The sequence below is a fragment of the Gadus morhua genome, chromosome 10, assembly GCF_902167405.1.
Source record: "Gadus morhua chromosome 10, gadMor3.0, whole genome shotgun sequence".
Taxonomy (NCBI): domain Eukaryota; kingdom Metazoa; phylum Chordata; class Actinopteri; order Gadiformes; family Gadidae; genus Gadus; species Gadus morhua.
The window spans coordinates 17,593,768-17,611,741 of record NC_044057.1 but is presented as its reverse complement, the minus strand read 5'-3'; the positions used below and the strand labels follow the sequence as shown (position 1 = coordinate 17,611,741).

General features: G+C 47.8%; 1 protein-coding gene across 1 annotated transcript in view; it reads right to left on the bottom strand.

The window, feature by feature from the left end:
- flt4 (fms related receptor tyrosine kinase 4) overlaps nt 1-17,974 on the bottom strand; it is a 47,578-nt gene that overhangs the window by 15,040 nt on the left and 14,564 nt on the right. Inside the window, 12 exon segments of the mRNA XM_030367945.1 lie at nt 1,127-1,273; nt 2,285-2,647; nt 3,539-3,647; nt 4,189-4,315; nt 5,750-5,924; nt 6,684-6,859; nt 7,431-7,548; nt 8,858-9,029; nt 9,309-9,445; nt 10,389-10,548; nt 11,649-11,785; nt 17,264-17,541. Of these exon segments, the coding sequence (XP_030223805.1) occupies nt 1,127-1,273; nt 2,285-2,647; nt 3,539-3,647; nt 4,189-4,315; nt 5,750-5,924; nt 6,684-6,859; nt 7,431-7,548; nt 8,858-9,029; nt 9,309-9,445; nt 10,389-10,548; nt 11,649-11,785; nt 17,264-17,541 (2,099 nt within the window).

The window sequence follows — 17,974 nt, the reverse complement described above, 5'->3', positions numbered from 1 at the left end:
TAGCTTGAGTGTCGAGGTGTCCCTGAGCAAGACCACTCATACTGACTGCTCCTGACGAGCTGGTTGTCGCCGTGCGTGGTCGACGCTGTCGTGAATGTGTGTATGAATGGTTTGAAGTAATTCAATTCAATTTTATTTGTATAGCCCTTAATCACCATTACAGTCTCAAAGGGCTTAACAGGCCAAATATTTATGAAACCCCCTTACCCTAGCCCCAAAAAGGGCAGAAACAACTCCCTTAAATCAGCAAGGAAAGAAGTCTTGAGAAGAAAAGCATAGTAGGGGATCCCTCCTTCCAGGGATGGTCAGGAGTGCAATGGGTGCCATAATTGACAAAAAAACGATTTGCTGACGATAAAAGCGTCAGCAAAATCCCCTAAATGTAAATGACGTTTGAGGGGGGGAACGGGAAGATGGTGGTGTGCTGGGTGACAATGTACCTGCGAGGCCCTTGACCAAAACATCTAGAGAAGGAGGAGATCATCTGGGCTAATTAGCTGACCAATGAATGGGGTTTGTGGATCCGCTGGTCTGAATGGACTTTGATTCATTCACATTGACATTCTGGACAATGGCCACCGATGGCTGAACACAGGGCATAATGCATGCTCAGCTTATTGTTGCCCACTGAACAAATACTTCTAATGAGGCAGAAATATGTGTGTGTGTGTGTCTGTGCATTTGTATGCGTGTGTGTGAGTGTGTGTTTGGTCTGTATATGCAAATCTGTGTGTGGGTATGAAAGGTATTAATGTGTGTCTGGGCATGTATTGTTAGTACGACATGTGTTTCTGTGTGTGCGTGGGTGCGTCCGTGTGTGTGTGCGTTGATGTGTGTGTGCACGTGTACGTGTGTGTGTCTTGGTATGTGTGTGTGTGTGTCTGGGTGTGTGTGTGTGCGTCTATGTATGTATGCATTCATGTGTGTGTGTGTGTGTGTGTGTGTGTGTGTGTGTGTGTGTGTGTGTGTGTGTGTGTGTGTGTGTGTGTGTGTGTGTGTGTGTGTGTGTGTGTGTGTGTGTGTGTGTGTGTACATGCGTGACCGGTTCCTGCTGTGGACCATGTGTTTTTACCTTTGGATGTATGTGTGTGTTGATGTGTGAGTGTCTTTCTCTCTCTGTACATACCTGACATTTGATGGAGGGGCTGATGGTCCTTGAACCAGGAGAGCTGGGGTGGGGGTCTACCTTCCACATCACACTCCATCCGCAGGGAACCCGTCACGTTCACCGTCTGGTTGGAGGGGCCGTGCCTGTAGCGGGGGGCTTCCAGGGCTAGAGAGAGAGAGAGAGAGAGAGAGAGAGAGAGAGAGAGAGAGAGAGAGAGAGAGAGAGAGAGAGAGAGAGAGAGAGAGAGAGAGAGAGAGAGAGAGAGAGAGAGAGAGTGTGAGAGAGAGAGAGAGAGAGAGAGAGAGAGAGAGAGAGAGAGAGAGAGAGAGAGAGAGGGAGAGAGAGAGAGACAAGCGGGGAGAGAGAGAGACAAGGGGGAGAGAGAGGGAGGGAGAGAGAGACAAGGGGGAGAGAGAGAGTAAGAGAGTGAGAGAGAGAGAGAGAGAGAGAGAGAGAGAGAGAGAGAGAGAGAGAGAGAGAGAGAGAGAGGGACGAGACAAAAGGGTAGATAGTGAGACACCTTGTCAAACCACCATAGCTCTATGTTCTATTATTCAGAGACAAAAAGGACAAAAACAAAGAACAGCCATTGTTATGTTTATGCATCCCTGCCGCATCTTGCTTGCAGAGCGACTTGTTTCTATTGTAGTCTGCCCTTCATAACAGTCTGCCCTTCTATCCTCTATCCCAGCCGTACCTTTGTGTGCTTGCGTGGGCGAGCCTTTAAGTAGGTCCACGCCAGTCAAGCAAATCCATTAACTTATCTCCTCACTAACCTGTCCTGCTTCTAGTGTCAGGGAGGACAGCATCAGGGGGGAAACTATAGTACACAACTAGGGCAGGATAGTTAAGGCTAGAGCGGGCCACTCCAAGCAAACAGGGACTGGGTTTGATTCCTAACGTCCGCAGAGTAACTATCACCAGCCTCTTTGAGCGAGACTCCAACCTCCAGCCGTACCGGCTCCTGAACGGCACGTATCTGTTCCCCGTACGACACTCTGAGCAAAATCGAAACCCCCACACAGCTCCAACACAACGGGCCAAACAGTAACAGCAGAACAAGTTTGTAGTCTGCCGCGTCCCGTCCCCCCTCACACCAGCCTCCTCTTCCTCCACCTCCTCCTCCTCCTCCACCTCCTCCTCCTCCTCCACCTCCTCCACCTCCTCTCTGCTCACGTTTCACGGAGATGTACTTGAGGAGGCACTGCTTCTCCCCGCTGCGTCGGCTCTGCGCCTCGCACACGTAGTTGCCCTCGTCGGCCAGTGCCACCGCGGCGATGGTCACCTCCAGCTCCCAGCTGTTGTGGGCCCCCCGGAAGGAGAGCCGGCCCCCGAGCTCGCCGGCGTACAGGTGCACGCTGCGGCACTCGCGGTCCTCCTGGGGCCGGCCCCTCTGCTCCTGCAGGAGCCGTGGCTCCAGCCGGTACCAGCGCGGGTGCTCGTAGGTGTAGTTGTCGGCGGTGCAGCGGAGGGACAGCGACTCCTGCTCCACGGGCTGCTCCGAGGGAACCGCCTCGACGCGGAAGCCCTCCGGCACGGCTGTGGGGACAAGCAGGGGGGGGGGGGGGGGGGGGAAGAGGTGAGCACTGCTTGACGGATAGCCTGAGGGCAAGGTTAGTCTGGAGGAAGATTAAGCCTGAAGAAGCGTCGAGGCGGGGGGTTGGTATCGCAACCTTTGGGTTGCAATCCTCACAATGGAGAGCACTGTTCAGCAAGCACAATATAGGCCTTATCTGTTTATACTTAATGGTAAGACTCGGGAATCATTGGAGGGAATTGGGGCCTCTTAGTAGTGATTCCCTCCTTGGAGGGCCCTGTTCAGGAAAATATATGTACGTTTTATCCGATGTACTTATGGCGATAAATGAACCAATTTGGCTCCTCTAAGGTAATCCTTGGTTATTGTCTCATTCCTAGCACTTGCCTTTGGTTTCACAAGAATCCACCATTGTCATGTATGAGCAACTCTCTGTCGATAAGTCTGAGAAGCAAATTTTTAATAATGTGTTTTTCTTTTTCCGCTCTGTTTTGCAGCTCATTATCGCAAGAGTTGGGCGATTACCACAGCACTGGGACAATTAAACACTATTTTAAAAGCTATTCTGTATAAATATATAAAAAGTATTGATGTTCGTGACTGCTGGCTAGCTTGCTCTCGAACGAACCAAATTAACTTTAATTGGTGCCTGAATGTACCGTGCCAGTGCTGTGGTCGTCTGGGGTTTCTGGATAAGGAGTGCACGTAGGTGTTAATCACCTTGAAAGAACACCTAGCATGAGGTCGAACCCGATGGTAAGGTTAGAAAAAGTACAAGGCGAGAATAACATGCAAATGTCCTGAAGAAGTCAGTTCCTGTTAACGATGGCGTCGGAAAGGGTTTGTGTTTTCTGTGGTGCGAAGGTGGGAAACAGTGCTGGTATCAGACTCACTGGTGACGTAGAAGTAGACCAGCCGTTCGTCTCTGCCCACTTTGTTTTCCGCCAAGCATTTATACATGACAGACACGCTGGCATTTTGAATGTGAAGCCTGCTCACTATCTGTAAGGCGAGAGACACAATTTGTTACAGGTCGTTTCAAGTTGACCCATCAGACATTTCTTCTGCTCGGTGGCTTTTCCATATCGGAATGGAATATGTTGGGGCAAAAACGGTTACTGGGAGAAAGTATGTGTACTAAAAGTATGTGTGTGTGTGTGTGTGTGTGTGTGTGTGTGTGTGTGTGTGTGTGTGTGTGTGTGTGTGTGTGTGTGTGTGTGTGTGTGTGTGTGTGTGTGTGTGTGTGTGTGTGTGTGTGTGTGTGTGTGTGTGACCGTGTATGTGTGCGTACATCCATGTGTGTGTGTGTGGGTAGACGGCACGCGCAGGGAAACTTGATTTGCGCTGTAGAAAAAAATGTATGGTTTGATACCAATATTGCTATTTTCAACACCGAAAACCATTAAATCCAAGTATGAAAATAAAATGTGAAAATACATACAAAGTTTTTACAACATGTAAAATAACAAATACACATTAAACACAACAAATATTTTAAAGCCTAAAAGATCCTAGCTCTTGAAGGGTAAAAATGCCAAGCCACCTTCTCCTTCCTATCCACCAGCTCCATGGAGGTCTCGCTGAGCTCCATTTCATTCACGGCACTCTCCGGGGTAATGTCCTGCCAGTTCTGACAGGCGGAGATCTGGTCGCTCCTGCCCTTCCGGACCCTTGAAGGGGGGGGGGGGGGGAACAGACATGCTGAAGACATCACAAACCCATTCACATGCATGGCAGAAAGCAACCCGGGCAGAAGGATTGGAGAGAGGCGCCGGGCGAGACGTCTCTGTGTTTTATGGGGAGCTCAGATCACCCTGTTGACATCCAGGAAGGCGAGACGGTTAACAGGCGAACGGGACGGTTTGGCGTCCCGTTCTATTACGGGTCGTCTTTCAGAGGTAATGACACGTGAAATGAAGTGTTGTTCTGTGTGTCACCCTTGTCCTGATTTATGAATAACAACCATCTGAGTTGTAATTTTCACTTTGTAGGCCCTACATAATATGATCCTGCAATCATATAGTAAATTACATTTGAAGCGGAAACAAATTTACAGGCTCGATCAAACAGGGGATTAGGCCAAATTTGCGTGCTTATTAACTTGAGCTATAATCACCATGGCTATTTTTCACAGGCTTGATGAACCTGATCCAGCCAAGCACTATTCCACATAAACTCCATTATGGGACTCAGGGCTTTAAGTACATCAAAATGCTGCTGGATTGTGTACATAAAGTTGAGCATTTTTATTATATAAAGATTCCTCCACGATACCCAGGAGAAGCCATAACCTATAGATAGACCAGGGTGATGTTGCAGAACTTTTCCCCTCAGTTTACATCAATGTTTTTATAGATTGCTTCTTTTTCTGCGAAACAGTCGTTTCATAAAGCGGAAGAAATTCCGCCCACTCATCGGTTGCCCTTTTTAACCACCTTTTAAGCATCTTTCACTGCAATTCCCTGCAGACAACGTACGTATAATTATTACATCCCCCCCCCTGCCGTGTTTAATGCGCTCGCTCAGCCACACCGAAAGGTCACGGGAACAGCAATAACTTCTCAAATGAAGGCCTGAAGGAAGAGGGTGGAGATTGTCGGAAGATTTGTTGGATATTATATTATACAGATGATATATATGCAAGTGTGTCTACATTGTGGATGGATATGGACGAATATTCAGATGTGGTGTCAGAGGAGGAATTCCATGTTTGCTTGTACTTGTTTGTGGGTTTCTGTGTGTGTGTTGGGGGGGTCGGGGGGGGGGGGGGGGGGGGTGTGTGTGTGCATGGATGTGTGTTGGGTGTTTGATTCTCATTATTTATTTTGCCTGCCCTCCATCAGGTTATTTTGTCAGTCTCCTTTCTCCTTTTCATTTTGGCCAAATGTTAGATTGAAATTGTTAAATCTTGAAAAAAGAAAGCCTGGCTGGTTTTGTGTGTGTGTGTGTGTGTGTTTGGTTCAGTGAGTGTGTGCGTGTTTGTTTCAGTGTGTGTTTGAGTGTGTGTGCGTTTGTTTGTTTCAGTGAATATATGTATGTGTGTTTCAGCTTGTGTGTGTGCGTGCAGGCATGTCTCGGTGTCTTTAAGTGTTGTCTCTGCTCACGTTCTGCCCTTGGTGTTGTTGAGGAGGCAGGGCCCCGGGGCCCCCCAGGGCCTCCAGTGCCAGCTGATGTTGGGGGCCGGCTGGCCGTAGGCGGTACACGTCAGGGTCTGGCTGCTGCCGCTGGGGTAGGGGCTGGAGGGCTCCGCCACCTTCTTCTCATGGATCTGGGGAGGGACTGTACAAGGAGAGGGGGTCAGATCTCTCTCTCTCTCTCTCTCTCTCTCTCTCTCTCTCTCTCTCTCTCTCTCTCTCTCTCTCTCTCTCTCTCTCTCTCTCTCTCTCTCTCTCTCTCTCTCTCTCTCTCTCTCTCTCTCTCTCTCTCTCTCTCTCGCTCTCTCTCTCTCTCTCTCTCTCTATAATATAGCACTATACACTAATGATGTCATGTTATGATGTTAAGTGCAATTACATCAGATCTCAGATCTCAGATCTCTCTCTCTGTCTATCTATATCTATACATCTGTATATTTTATATTACGTGAATGGTATCTTATAATGTAGTACTATGCACTAATGATGTAATGATATGATGTTACAGTGCAAATACGTCTCCTCTCTCTTCTTTAATCTACGAGAGACAGGGCAGGGCAAACATCTGTGCTTTGAAGTCGCTTGTTCATTAGGGTGTATTTTTTCTTCTCGATACTAAACATCTGGCCATATATTCTCTGCTGAGTTCATCATCACCGTCGTTGTGTTGGTTGTTATGGTTGTGAGTGTGTGTGTGCGTGTGAGTCTCTGTATATGTGTGTGCGTGTATGTGTCTGTGTGTGTGTGTGTGTGCGTGTGTGTGTCTTTGTGTGTGTGTGTGTGTGTCTGTGTGTTTGCCTCGGTGTGTCTATGCATGTCTCTGTGTGTGTCTCTGTGTGTGCCTCTGCTTCTCTGTGCGTGTGTGTGTGTGTGTGGCTGCGTTGGCTCCGCGGTGCGGGGTTACCGTTGACAACCAGGGTGATGTTGAGGCTCTCCTGCAGCCCCGCGGCCGTGTTCCGCAGCACCAGCGTGTACCGGCCCCCGTCTCCCTCCATCACGTCCTTGATCTCCAGAGCGTGACTGGGGTGCACCTTCATCCGCTTGTTCTTGAACTCCGGGACCGGCCTCCCTTCTTTGTACCTGCCATGCGCATGCACGTGCGTGAGTGTGTGTGTGTGAGTACTTTAAAAGTGACAGGAATCACAGCTGGGACCTCTCCGACGCCTCCTATAAGACACCTCTCTGAATGTGTCCGACCTCTATCCAGCGCCGGCGTCTTGAAGCCGTCATGCACACGGCGGGTATAATAATCAGGTTCAACAGCTGCGTCCCTCCCCACCTCAGACGGATAATACGCGACAGATGCGGTAAACGATCGTCTCATACACGCAGTGTGAAAGGAGGGTGATTGACGCCTGATTGCGCGTGTGAACGGTGAACCCAACACAGTGAAACCAACACTCGGGTGTCACAATGATAATGATGACATCTGTATTTATCTGAAGGGAACCACCCCCCCTAATGTCAGTCAATCATGAAGGGACACTCGAAAAAATTGAATTGATGATGGCAATATGGCAAAAAATTTACTTGATGATGATTATGGTCATTATTATGATTGTGGCTATGATTGTCATTGTAGTCATGGTTATTTTGAAGAGGTTGTTGTTATTCTTATTGCCATGGATTGTGCCTAGCATGTTCTCCTTACCACAGTGTTTCTGGGGTGGGGTAGCCAGAAACTACCAGTGAGAGTTTGAAAGATTTCTGTTTTGCAGTGACTTCCACTACTGGTCCATTCCGGTAGTCCATGCTTATAAATGGCTCTTCTGTAATCAAAAAAGCACAAAAACACCTCTTTCAGATTGGAAATACACACAGAGATGCATTGTTAAGTGATGCACACTTTTTTTATCCAAAAGCACTTTTTACTTTGATAACCTTTTTGATACATTTTAAGAATGAGAAGGTATTCCAGATTCCTCTGTCATAAACAAAGACATACCTGTGCAACTAGCAGTGAACGGCTTACATCGCCTACACTTTCGGCTGTGCTTCGACAATAGATGATAAATACACTAGTATATACAAAATAAAATGTACCAAAAAGATGGCTCAGTACAAAAGACGGTATTGATTGTTCAGTGCACTGAGTAGCAGCGTATGGTTAAAGTGAGGGTGACAGTGTGCAGTATTCCACCGAGCGTCAGCGATGGAGTCAGTTATCAGAGTATATTATGGGCATGTGAGCATGCTGGGGTTGGTGGCACGCAGTCCTTTAGGCATGGTCCTCGCTCAGGAACCGTATGGTACTGGGGTAGAAGCTCCACCTGAGCCGGGAGAAGGGGTCGATGCTCCGGTGGCCTGAATGATTCTCCTGGCTCACCGCCTCCTGGACTGGCCTAAATGTCATCTAGCCTGGGGGGGGGGGGCACCCCCTGGGGTGTGTTCAGCCGACCCTCTGCAGGGCCCGCCCCCCCCTTCTGGGTGCTGATCTCGCACCAATCGATGATGCCCCCTAGTCAGGAAGCTCTCTGAGGCAGGGCCTGAGTATCTGGGTGGAGGGGGGGGGGGGGGGGGGGAGGGGTCCTCCCCGAATTTCCCCAGAAGTCGGAGCGGTGATAACAGCCTTTTCCCCCAGCGGGTCTGAGTGAGTGGCCGATGCCAGGTCCTCTGTGATGTGGTCACCGAGGTACTTAAAGCGTCGCCCCCTCTCCACAGGGGCCCTGTTAGTCCTGAGGGAGGGCGCGGTTCCACCCCGAGTCCACTTCCGAAGCCTTCAGCCTTCCGTTCCCGCTCGGTGTTCCTTGGTAATTAAGGGAGCCCTGCCCGTCAGGAAGACAAAGACCCGTTTACACAGGGTGGGGCTGGGTCCTCCTCGGCCCCTGAGCTTGGTGACGAGTTTTGAGAGGATTATGGCACTGATCGCCGGGATGGGGACTGTCTGGACTTACCACTACTGCTATTGGTTCTCAAATCATTTGTGGATCTCTTAAAGCATGCGGGTATTACCGACTGAACCGTACCTTGAACACGGTTCTCGGTCGGTCTGCACACGCTCTTGAACACCAGGTCACGGGTGTTTGTGGGGGGGTCGTTGGGAATCGAACTTGGAACCCTTGTGTGTGGAAGCCTTACTGTGCACTATGACGACGGTGTCCAGGGTGTGAGTGCTGAGCGGCGTGGTCACGGTGCAGCGGTAGAGGCCCGTGTCTGAGACGTTGGCGCTCGGGATGGAAAAGACGCTCACCACCTCCGTGGCGTGCATCTGAGGCTCGCGTTTGGGCCAGATGTTCGCCAAGGAGTTTGTCTGTGGGGGGGGGGTTGGATTAGATTGTAAGTAGCTGGAAAGGCTGCCACGTGCAACAGCTTGTCCAAATGATGATTCGCTTTAGCAAAGGAACAATGAATTTTTTTGAATTGTGTTGCAATGTTTTAACGCGTTTCCACGTTTGACTGTTGTCTTTGTTACGTTTCTTGAAAAGTGTGATACACAAAGCAATTGCATTATAATGATTATTAGGACGATTTCCATTATTGTTATACTACTTGTTGTTTTAATTATTCGTTTATGACCTAAATTGTTCACCTTGCCGGGGTAGGTCCAATTAAAGTCCACCGCCGTGTTGAACTCCACCGACACGGTGCAGTTTAAGGTGAGGGCCTCGCCCACGAGGAGCTCCACGGGCTGCTCAGGAAACAGCTTGACGTTGTAAACCTCACTTCCTGTCCGGGGAGCAGTGAGGATGGAGAGGGAGGGAAGGAGGGAAGGAGGGAGGGCCAAGGGAGGGAGGGAGGGAGGGAGGGACAGGTCACCTTGACATTTGGCAGCACTTTTCTTTTATTCAACATTTGTTAATGTTGCACAGGAAGTAATTCGCCCTTGACTCCGCAAACTTACCATTCCCCCTTTGGACTTTCCTCGTTAATATTATTATGGAGCTCACCTCTTTGGAAGGCAATATGGTGGAGGATAGTTTACGACGCGGAACGGCTGAAAAGTAATATAGCGTGGCTACTGAGCAGCAGTCCATATCTATTATAAATGTGTAATTTAAGACCTTATTCTCTCCGTCTCTCGCTCCGTCAATTTCTCTCTCTCTCTCTCTCTGTCCCTCACTCCGTCACTTTCTCCATCTCTCTGTCATTCTCTCTCAGTGAGCTAGATTCCGACACATGCAAAAATCCCGATGGGTGTCCTCAAAGCCCGCTGCGTATCGAAGGGGGTAATTAAACCACAGGGTTTAAAAGCAGCTCTTTTTAAGGCCTTCATCTACTCTGACACCCAATCGGTTTCCTACTGTTCACCAACACAATGGCAACACTTCTCCAATATCAAGAGAGCATGAAATAAAATCCTCTAATTCACCAGCATTAAGACGTAATTGGCTCGTAAAGCTACGAGCGGAATTACGTGGCGATATCAGCAGCGTGGCATGACGCTGGCAGTTTGTTAGTCATAACAAACTGGGGGGGACATTTGTTTGTTAGTCATCATAATAGGGGGACATTCAACCCAGTGCCGCTGGCAGGGCGTATCGCGCGCGCATGTGTGTGTGTGTGTGTGTGTGTGTGTGTGTGTGTGCGTGTGTGCGTGCGTGTGCGCGTGTGTGTGTGTGTGTGTGTGTGTGTGTGTGTGTGTGTGTGTGTGTGTGTGAAACCGCCTCACCTGTGATGTGGAGGAGATAGCTGGTGGACTGGTGCTGCTGCCCTCCCACGGTGGTCTGGCACCACAGGCCCATGGGCACGCTGTCGAACACGTGCATGGGCACCGTCCAGCCCTGCTTGCTGTTCCACGTCAGGCCCTCCGTCTCCATGGACATAGGGTCCTGAAGAGAGAGGACAAGAAAAGACACGTGTTTACATACACACGCATACACTCAAGTGCATGCACACACACAACACGCACACACACACATACACGTGCACACATACTTGGATATTTATATATTTCCCCTGAACATTATTGTGTTTATCATAAACTGTTTTTGACGTCACACTAAAAGGTATGTGTGGTTGATGGTTGGTATAAGCAGCCATCACGACACACACACACACACACACACACACACACACACACACACACACACACACACACATGCAGGAGATCTCAGACATAGCAGCATTCAACACCTGCTATGTGTAACATCATCTTTCAATCTCTGCAATAAATCAACATCATCACCCAGTGTCCTGGATTTGGACAAAACCAGAAAAACATGCTAGGTGGAGTTTGGCAACAGACATTGCTACACGTACATGTTAATACATTTTTGTATGTTTTTATTCATATATGTATCTCTGATCTTATATGTTGTCTTTGTTTGACTTTGCTGCTGCAACACCTTAATATCCCCTCCCAGGATTAATGAAGTGTTATCTTATCGTATCTTACAGTTTTTCTCAGTCATTTTGGCACATTACTCAGATCAGAATTGAAATTCTCAAAACTACCTGATCAATCCTCCCATCATTGTGTCACTTGTGCACATCAAAAAAGTAGTTTCTCATTTCTTTGAACAAGTTGCAAATGCTTTGGTACATTCATGCAAATGATTATGTACAATTCTCTGCTCTTTCCTACATTATCAATTGCTTGTGTCATGTTGATCAAAATGTATTGCAATGGGTCTCTATTGAATAGTCTCACCCCCACAACATTTAGGCATTAGTTCATTGCATAAGTCTTTACATGCAAAATGGTTGAACAAGTTGTCATAATATACCAAGCATATTTCTATGCATTTTCATTAGACTTTTTTTCTAAATCTGTCCTGAATTGGTAAATTGCTACCAGGTGAATCTTGACTTTCTCTAAAGAAGAGAGAGAGCGATAGAGAGCGATAGAGAGCGAGCGATAGACAGATACAGAGAGAGAGATTCACACACACACACACACACACACACACACTAGCTGTTGGCTACAAACCGTTGTGAGCAGGGTGACATCGAGGTCGGGGTCGGTGACCAGACACGGGACTACGAGCTGCTTGGAGTAGCGTGTGATTAGAATGGTCCCCAGGCCGCTGCTGCTAACTCCACGTAGCAGGAAGGGCTGCTCTGGGTCTGACAGGGAAACACCGGGAAGGACAGAGAAGGTGAACACCAAATGCAAATCCCCATGGATAATGGCGGCTGAGATTAGGGGGCGCTTTGAGGACTAGACCGCCCTGTCTGTCGCGGCGGCGGTATCTCCGGGAGAGATTCCGGGGAGATATTAAAAGCGTTTATCATGATAGCAATAATAACGTGTAGAGGTCGACTCAGGGCCCCGTCCGGAATATATATATAGAGAGAGAGGTGCGTTAAGGAATTCAATAGCGCGATTAAATGGAGAGATAGCGCGAGAGCCCACGTGTTGATCCCCCTCTAAAACACATTACCGCCTCACCTGCGGGCGCCACTTAACAGGAAATGCCTGGGCTGTGTTTCCTCCTAGTGTCTCTCGTCGCCATCACAGTGTCTGATGGCAATTGTTGTGTGGCGCGGTAATCCCGATACGAGGATGAGGGGTGCTATCGTATTAAAGTCTATGGCCCATTTTTGTCATTTTGGAATGCTACACACGCATGCAGGCTAAGAGGCCGGTGGATAGGGGGGTTTCGAAGTCCTAGGCAGGGGTGATGTTGAGACGGTGCAATGTTTATGCCCCGCAGTGGGTTCGACACACAGAGGTATCAAAACATGTGTGTGTGTGTGTGTGTGTGTGTGTGTGTGTGTGTGTGTGTGTGTGTGTGTGTGTGTGTGTGTGTTGAGAGGAGGGTGCCTGCTGCCGGGGGGCTACATGGTGGTCAGGCCAGTCGAGGCCCTAGCCACATGTGTCCTTCCTCATCCCACCCTGAGTCAGGCCTAATGTATGGCAGTGCTTTCCCTCCCACCAGCCTCCCGCTCAGATCTATTGAAGCTTTACAAGGTTTGGCACCTTCTCATGGCTGCTAAACTGACAAGTGGTTGCGTAGCGGTGTGTGTGTGCATGTGTGTGTCTGTGTGTGTGTGTGTGCGTGTGTGTGTGGGCGTGTGTGTGTAAATGCGTAGGGGTGTGTGTGTGTGTGTTTTGTGTGTGTATGTGGTGGATTGGTCTGTTACATGACAACCATCTAGCGATGCTGAATCACTCACAGGCGCACACACACCAACACACACTCACGCACACGCACACACATGCACTCAGACATACAAATACCCGCACATCAATCACAAACTCACGCCTGCCCTCCGCTAACACACCCCTACACATACACACGCGCACACTCCCCAACACATCCATAAACACACACACACAAACACATACGCATAAAGAAAACACAAACACACACATACCACTACAAGACCACAAACGCATCCAGATCTCTTTGCATCCACTCACACACACACACACACACACACACACACACACACACACACACACACAGACACACACAGACACACACACACACACACACACACACACACACACACACACACACACACACACACACACACACAAATGCACCATTTCGTCTCCCTTCAACCGATGCACTGCATTGGTATTGGTGGGGGAGGATCCGTGCTATCAGCCCTAAGGCGGTGAGCTCAAGCCACCGGCCCTCCAGCCAAAATAGCAGGGGCCCTAACAGAAAACATGAAGCTAGAGCTTCACGCACTGAACCTCATTAGTGGAGCGTGCACCATGCTGATAATGCTGAGACATGGGAGGGGAGACAGAGAAAGGGAGAGAGAGAGATATGGGGGAGAGAGAGAAATTGGGGGGAGAGAAACAGTGAACACCGATAGCACACAAAATGGAAACCTAGCTGCAATTTTTAGCACCTGCCAACTGTACCCTGACATCAGAGACACAAACTTCCCACATATTACATACACATAAACAATTTTGAAAACATGACTAATACCAAAGATAACTTCTGCTTTGTGAAGTACAGCGATGTGCCAACGCAGCAGTTAGATTTGTGAGCTGTTGAGGCAGGAAAGGGCTGTCCATTGGAATACAGCCATGGTATCAATCATCTGCTTCTTCCTGCACTATCTGCCCCATGTTGATCTCCGTACAGAGACATTCTGTTTGTACAAACAGAACAGACACCTTGAATTATATTTGGAAAAAAACGAATAAACTCATTTGCTACAGCGTTCACACAGTTCTCTTATCTGGTTTAATATTTTGGAAGTGCAATAGAGAGAGAGAGAGAGAGAGAGAGAGAGAGAGAGAGAGAGAGAGAGAGAGAGAGAGAGAGAGAGAGAGAGAGAGAGACAGAGACAGAGACAGAGACAGAGACAGAGACACAGAGAGATAGGGGAGAGAGACAGAGGGAGAGATAGATTTGGGGGGAGAGAGACAGAGGGAGAGATAGATAACCAGAGAGAGAGAAAGAGAGGGAGATCGGAGAGGACAACTGGTGACTTGCATTGTACCCCATTGCATGGTAGCACTGTTATCGTGCACAAATAAAGAGCCTCGCCAGAAAAGGCAACAGATGAATCGAGGCGGGGAGAGATGAGCCCTGATACATCAGACGCAGATGAACCAATATGAGACAGCTTCATTAATTAGAGAGAAGGACTTCGCTCGTACCCATCTCCTGCCCTGTCGGACGATTTGCATCTCTCATTTCCGAGACATTAAGCCCACCCAATTCAGAGTCAACAGCGTGTGGACTCATGGAAACGCAGCGTTAACTTTCATATGAAATTGTGTCTATCCGAGCACAGGAAATGTGTTTTCTCTAGTGAGATGTGTATGATGCTGTCATTGGGACCTTTCTGTATGCAAGGTACCCCGGCTATTGGCCCGCGGGCTGGTGTAGGGCTCATGGGGGAGCAGGGAAAATCTTGGGGATGGAGTCTCCTCCTTTTGGCAACAGCTATTAGCTATTATGTGCAAATATCTCCCCCTATGCATAATGAAACCAAAAACAAAGGACAGCTTTCTTTAATGTGGGGAGGAAAATCAATCCTATTTGTCTAGGCTTTGGCTTCCCAAAAGGACGACCCTTATAGATTTGTGTCTTTATGTTGAAGGCAAAACTTTTTGCAGTGCAAACAAAAATAATTATTCTGAACTAAAAAATGCTTTAAAGGCTTTAACATGCCAGGTTTTTTGTGCAATCAGACATAATATAATCAAGATCAAAACATTATATATTCAAATCTAAATAGATTATATTTTAACTAAATAAATTGCTTCAAAAGTTTTCAGAGCAAAATCAATTTATTTGAGCACAAGGGCACCTGCATTTGCCCTCTTTGGTCAGACTGTCCATTGGTGGCATTTACTTAGTGTCTGAGCCTTCCTATGAGGGTAGTATTTGTGCATTTTTGGCAAGAGCAGAAAGTTAATGCAAACCATAAGGTTATTGTTGAATCTCTGTGACATTTTTACGGAGCACGGGAGGGGGCATCGAGTAATTGTTTTATAAAGCACACGTGCGTTTTATAACTCCTATGCACAATTTAGTAAGTCGCACACGTGCTTTAAGTAAATGTCACACACGCTGTAGTAAGTCCCACACGCTTTAGTAAGTCGCACGCAAACTTTCAAATATAAATTGTATTCTTTTTAATTGGAATGCATATCTTTTTGATCTCGATTACGTAATATTTGATTGAAACACAAACTTTGGGCCAGTTGTAACTTTTCAGCTTTGTTGTTGGTCTCATAATTATAATTTTTGTTTGTAATGCAAAAAAATATTATATGAACAAAAATATACAAATGTTACCCTCATCGGAAGGCCGTGATGATAAAACATTGGCATCAAGATCAAACCATTAGACAGCGTGACTAAAAGTGCAGTCAATGCAGTCAAAATGGAGGGTGTTTTTATGGTCAAGCAATTTGTTTTGTTTGTAATATAAGGATGTGTGTGTGTGTACGTGTGTGTGTGTGTGTGTGTGTGTGTGTGTGTGTGTGTGTGTGTGTGTGTGTGTGTGTGTGTGTGTGTGTGTGTGTGTGTGTGTGTGTGTGTGTGTGTGTGTGTGTGTGTGTTTTTGACTCCTTGTCTGTGGGTGCAACTCACAAAAACATGCATACTGACAACATGGATGTGTGTGTTTGTGTGTGTGTGTGTGCGTGTGTGTGTGTGTGTGTGTGTGTGTGTGTGTGTGTATGTGTGTGTGTGTGTGTGTGTGTGTGTGTGTGTGTGTGTGTGTGTGTGTGTGTGTGTGTGTGTGTGTGTGAGTATGTTTGCGTGTGTTTGTGTGTTTTTTGGTATGCGTGTGTGTCTGTTTGTGTGAGAGGAAATTGTAAACACTCTCCTTGGACCTTGGATAGTACCTCCCTTCCTTGCTCTACGTGAAAGTTCTTCTTTCACTGCCGAAGGTTAAAAAGAAATCGGTTGGACAGAGAGCGTTTGCCTATCGAGCCCCTTTTTTATGGAATAGGCTGCCATCAGCGATCAGGGAAGTTGACTCTGTGGAGCTATTCAAAGGGAAGCTCAAAACGCACCTCTACAATCATGCATTTGGAGTGTGAAAACAACTGATGCGAAGTGAAGACTACTCTGTTTGCTTGTGCTTTTCTTATTACATTATACATTCCCACTATGTACTTTTCCGTTCTAATTCACTATTCTGTCAGTTGTAGCGTGCTGCGGGTGCTGGACTGGATGCCTGGACTCTCCTCATGGATAACCGGCCAGAACCCCATCACCATTTTAATATGATGTGCATGTATTTACCTGTATGTCAATTGTGGCACCCATTGCACTCCTGACCATCCCTGGAAGAAGGGATTCCCCACACTGCCTTTCTTCTCAAGATTTCTTCCTTGCTGATTCAAGGGAGTTTTTTCTTGCCCGTGTGGGGGCATGGGTAAAGGGGGGTGTCACAAATACTTGGCCTGTTAAGCCCTTTGAGACTGTAATGGTGATTAAGGGCTATACAAATAAAATTGAATTGAATTGAATTGAATTAAGATAGTTCGCGTTTGCATTGCCACTGTAGCAACAAAGTCTGATACAGAGGCAATGCCAACCGATTGGCTTCTTTGTTGCGTAGATTAACCCAGGGTGTATTACAAATTTCCTCTGTCTCTCCCGCCATGGCTGGCTTCAGCCCAGGCCAATCCTAAACTCTCCACGATGGTCACTCCCCCTCACCTTTGTTTAATTTGTTGTTAATACTTACGATGTGAAAGTTTCCCTGTAAGAATCATGTGCAGCAATTCTCTCATTGAAAGTGTGCTTGGTAGTTTTGCTGCCAGTATCTTCCCATAATCATGCTCTAGTCTGTGTGTCGGCTGGGACAGAGACATGTGCTGACGTCGCTGTCGGTTTTGTGAGAACATGCTTGCACGCATGGGACTTTGAGTGGGACTATGTGGGTATACACAACCCCCGTGTGTGCATGTGTGTTCGTATGTTTAGGTATGAGCATGACTGTGCTTATGTATTTGTGTGCGTGCCCATATAGGCCCATGAAGTGTTTTTCTCCTGAAGACATACTGGCAACAACAATTGTGTGTATGTATGAACCGTATGTGCATGCATGTGTGTGCGTGTGTGCTGATGATGTTGTCTCTCGTATCTGAGCGTCTTCGTCCCTCACCCGTGACGAAGACATAGGTGCTGGCGGCGGTGGCGCCGTCGATCGGCGGCAGGACGTCCCGGTAGTGGCAGCGGTAGGTGCCCGTGTCGGAGGCCCACGGGTCGCTCAGCGACAGCGTCTTGCAGTACGGTTTCCCCGGCAACCCGGCGCACTCCCTCACCAGGGCGTAGCGCTGGCCCGGGGCGTCGCTGGGGCGGGGCGGGGCGGGGCGCTCCAGCAGCAGCTCCTTCCGCGGCAGGGTGGTGTCGGGCCACGCCCACGCCAAGGTACGCTGGCCTCTGGAAGGGGGGGGGGGGTCAGAGGTCAGAGGTCAGGGGTCAGGGTAGATGGTGCAGGGATAAAGGGAACGTTTTGTCATTGGGGAGAATGTGTTGTCTGTGGATGAATGCTTGCCATGTGATTGCTTTGGTACCATTCGATGAAGTTGTGATTATTGGGGGTCATGGTTTGAACCAAGATCGATTCTCGATGCCCAAAACGGTGCCCAATAAAAAACGGATTCTCGATTCGGTACATAGATACATCTTATGCATACTCTAAAGTATGCATAAGATGAGACAGTTTTTGATATTTGAAAAGTCATATCAACAATGTTAACACACAGAGGCAAACCAAGGTCAAAAAGGGAAAAGTAAAAGTTGTAAATCGACTAATAATCATAGATGGATAAGACAAGAGCCCTGATTCTTCAATTAATCTTCTTCTTTTCAC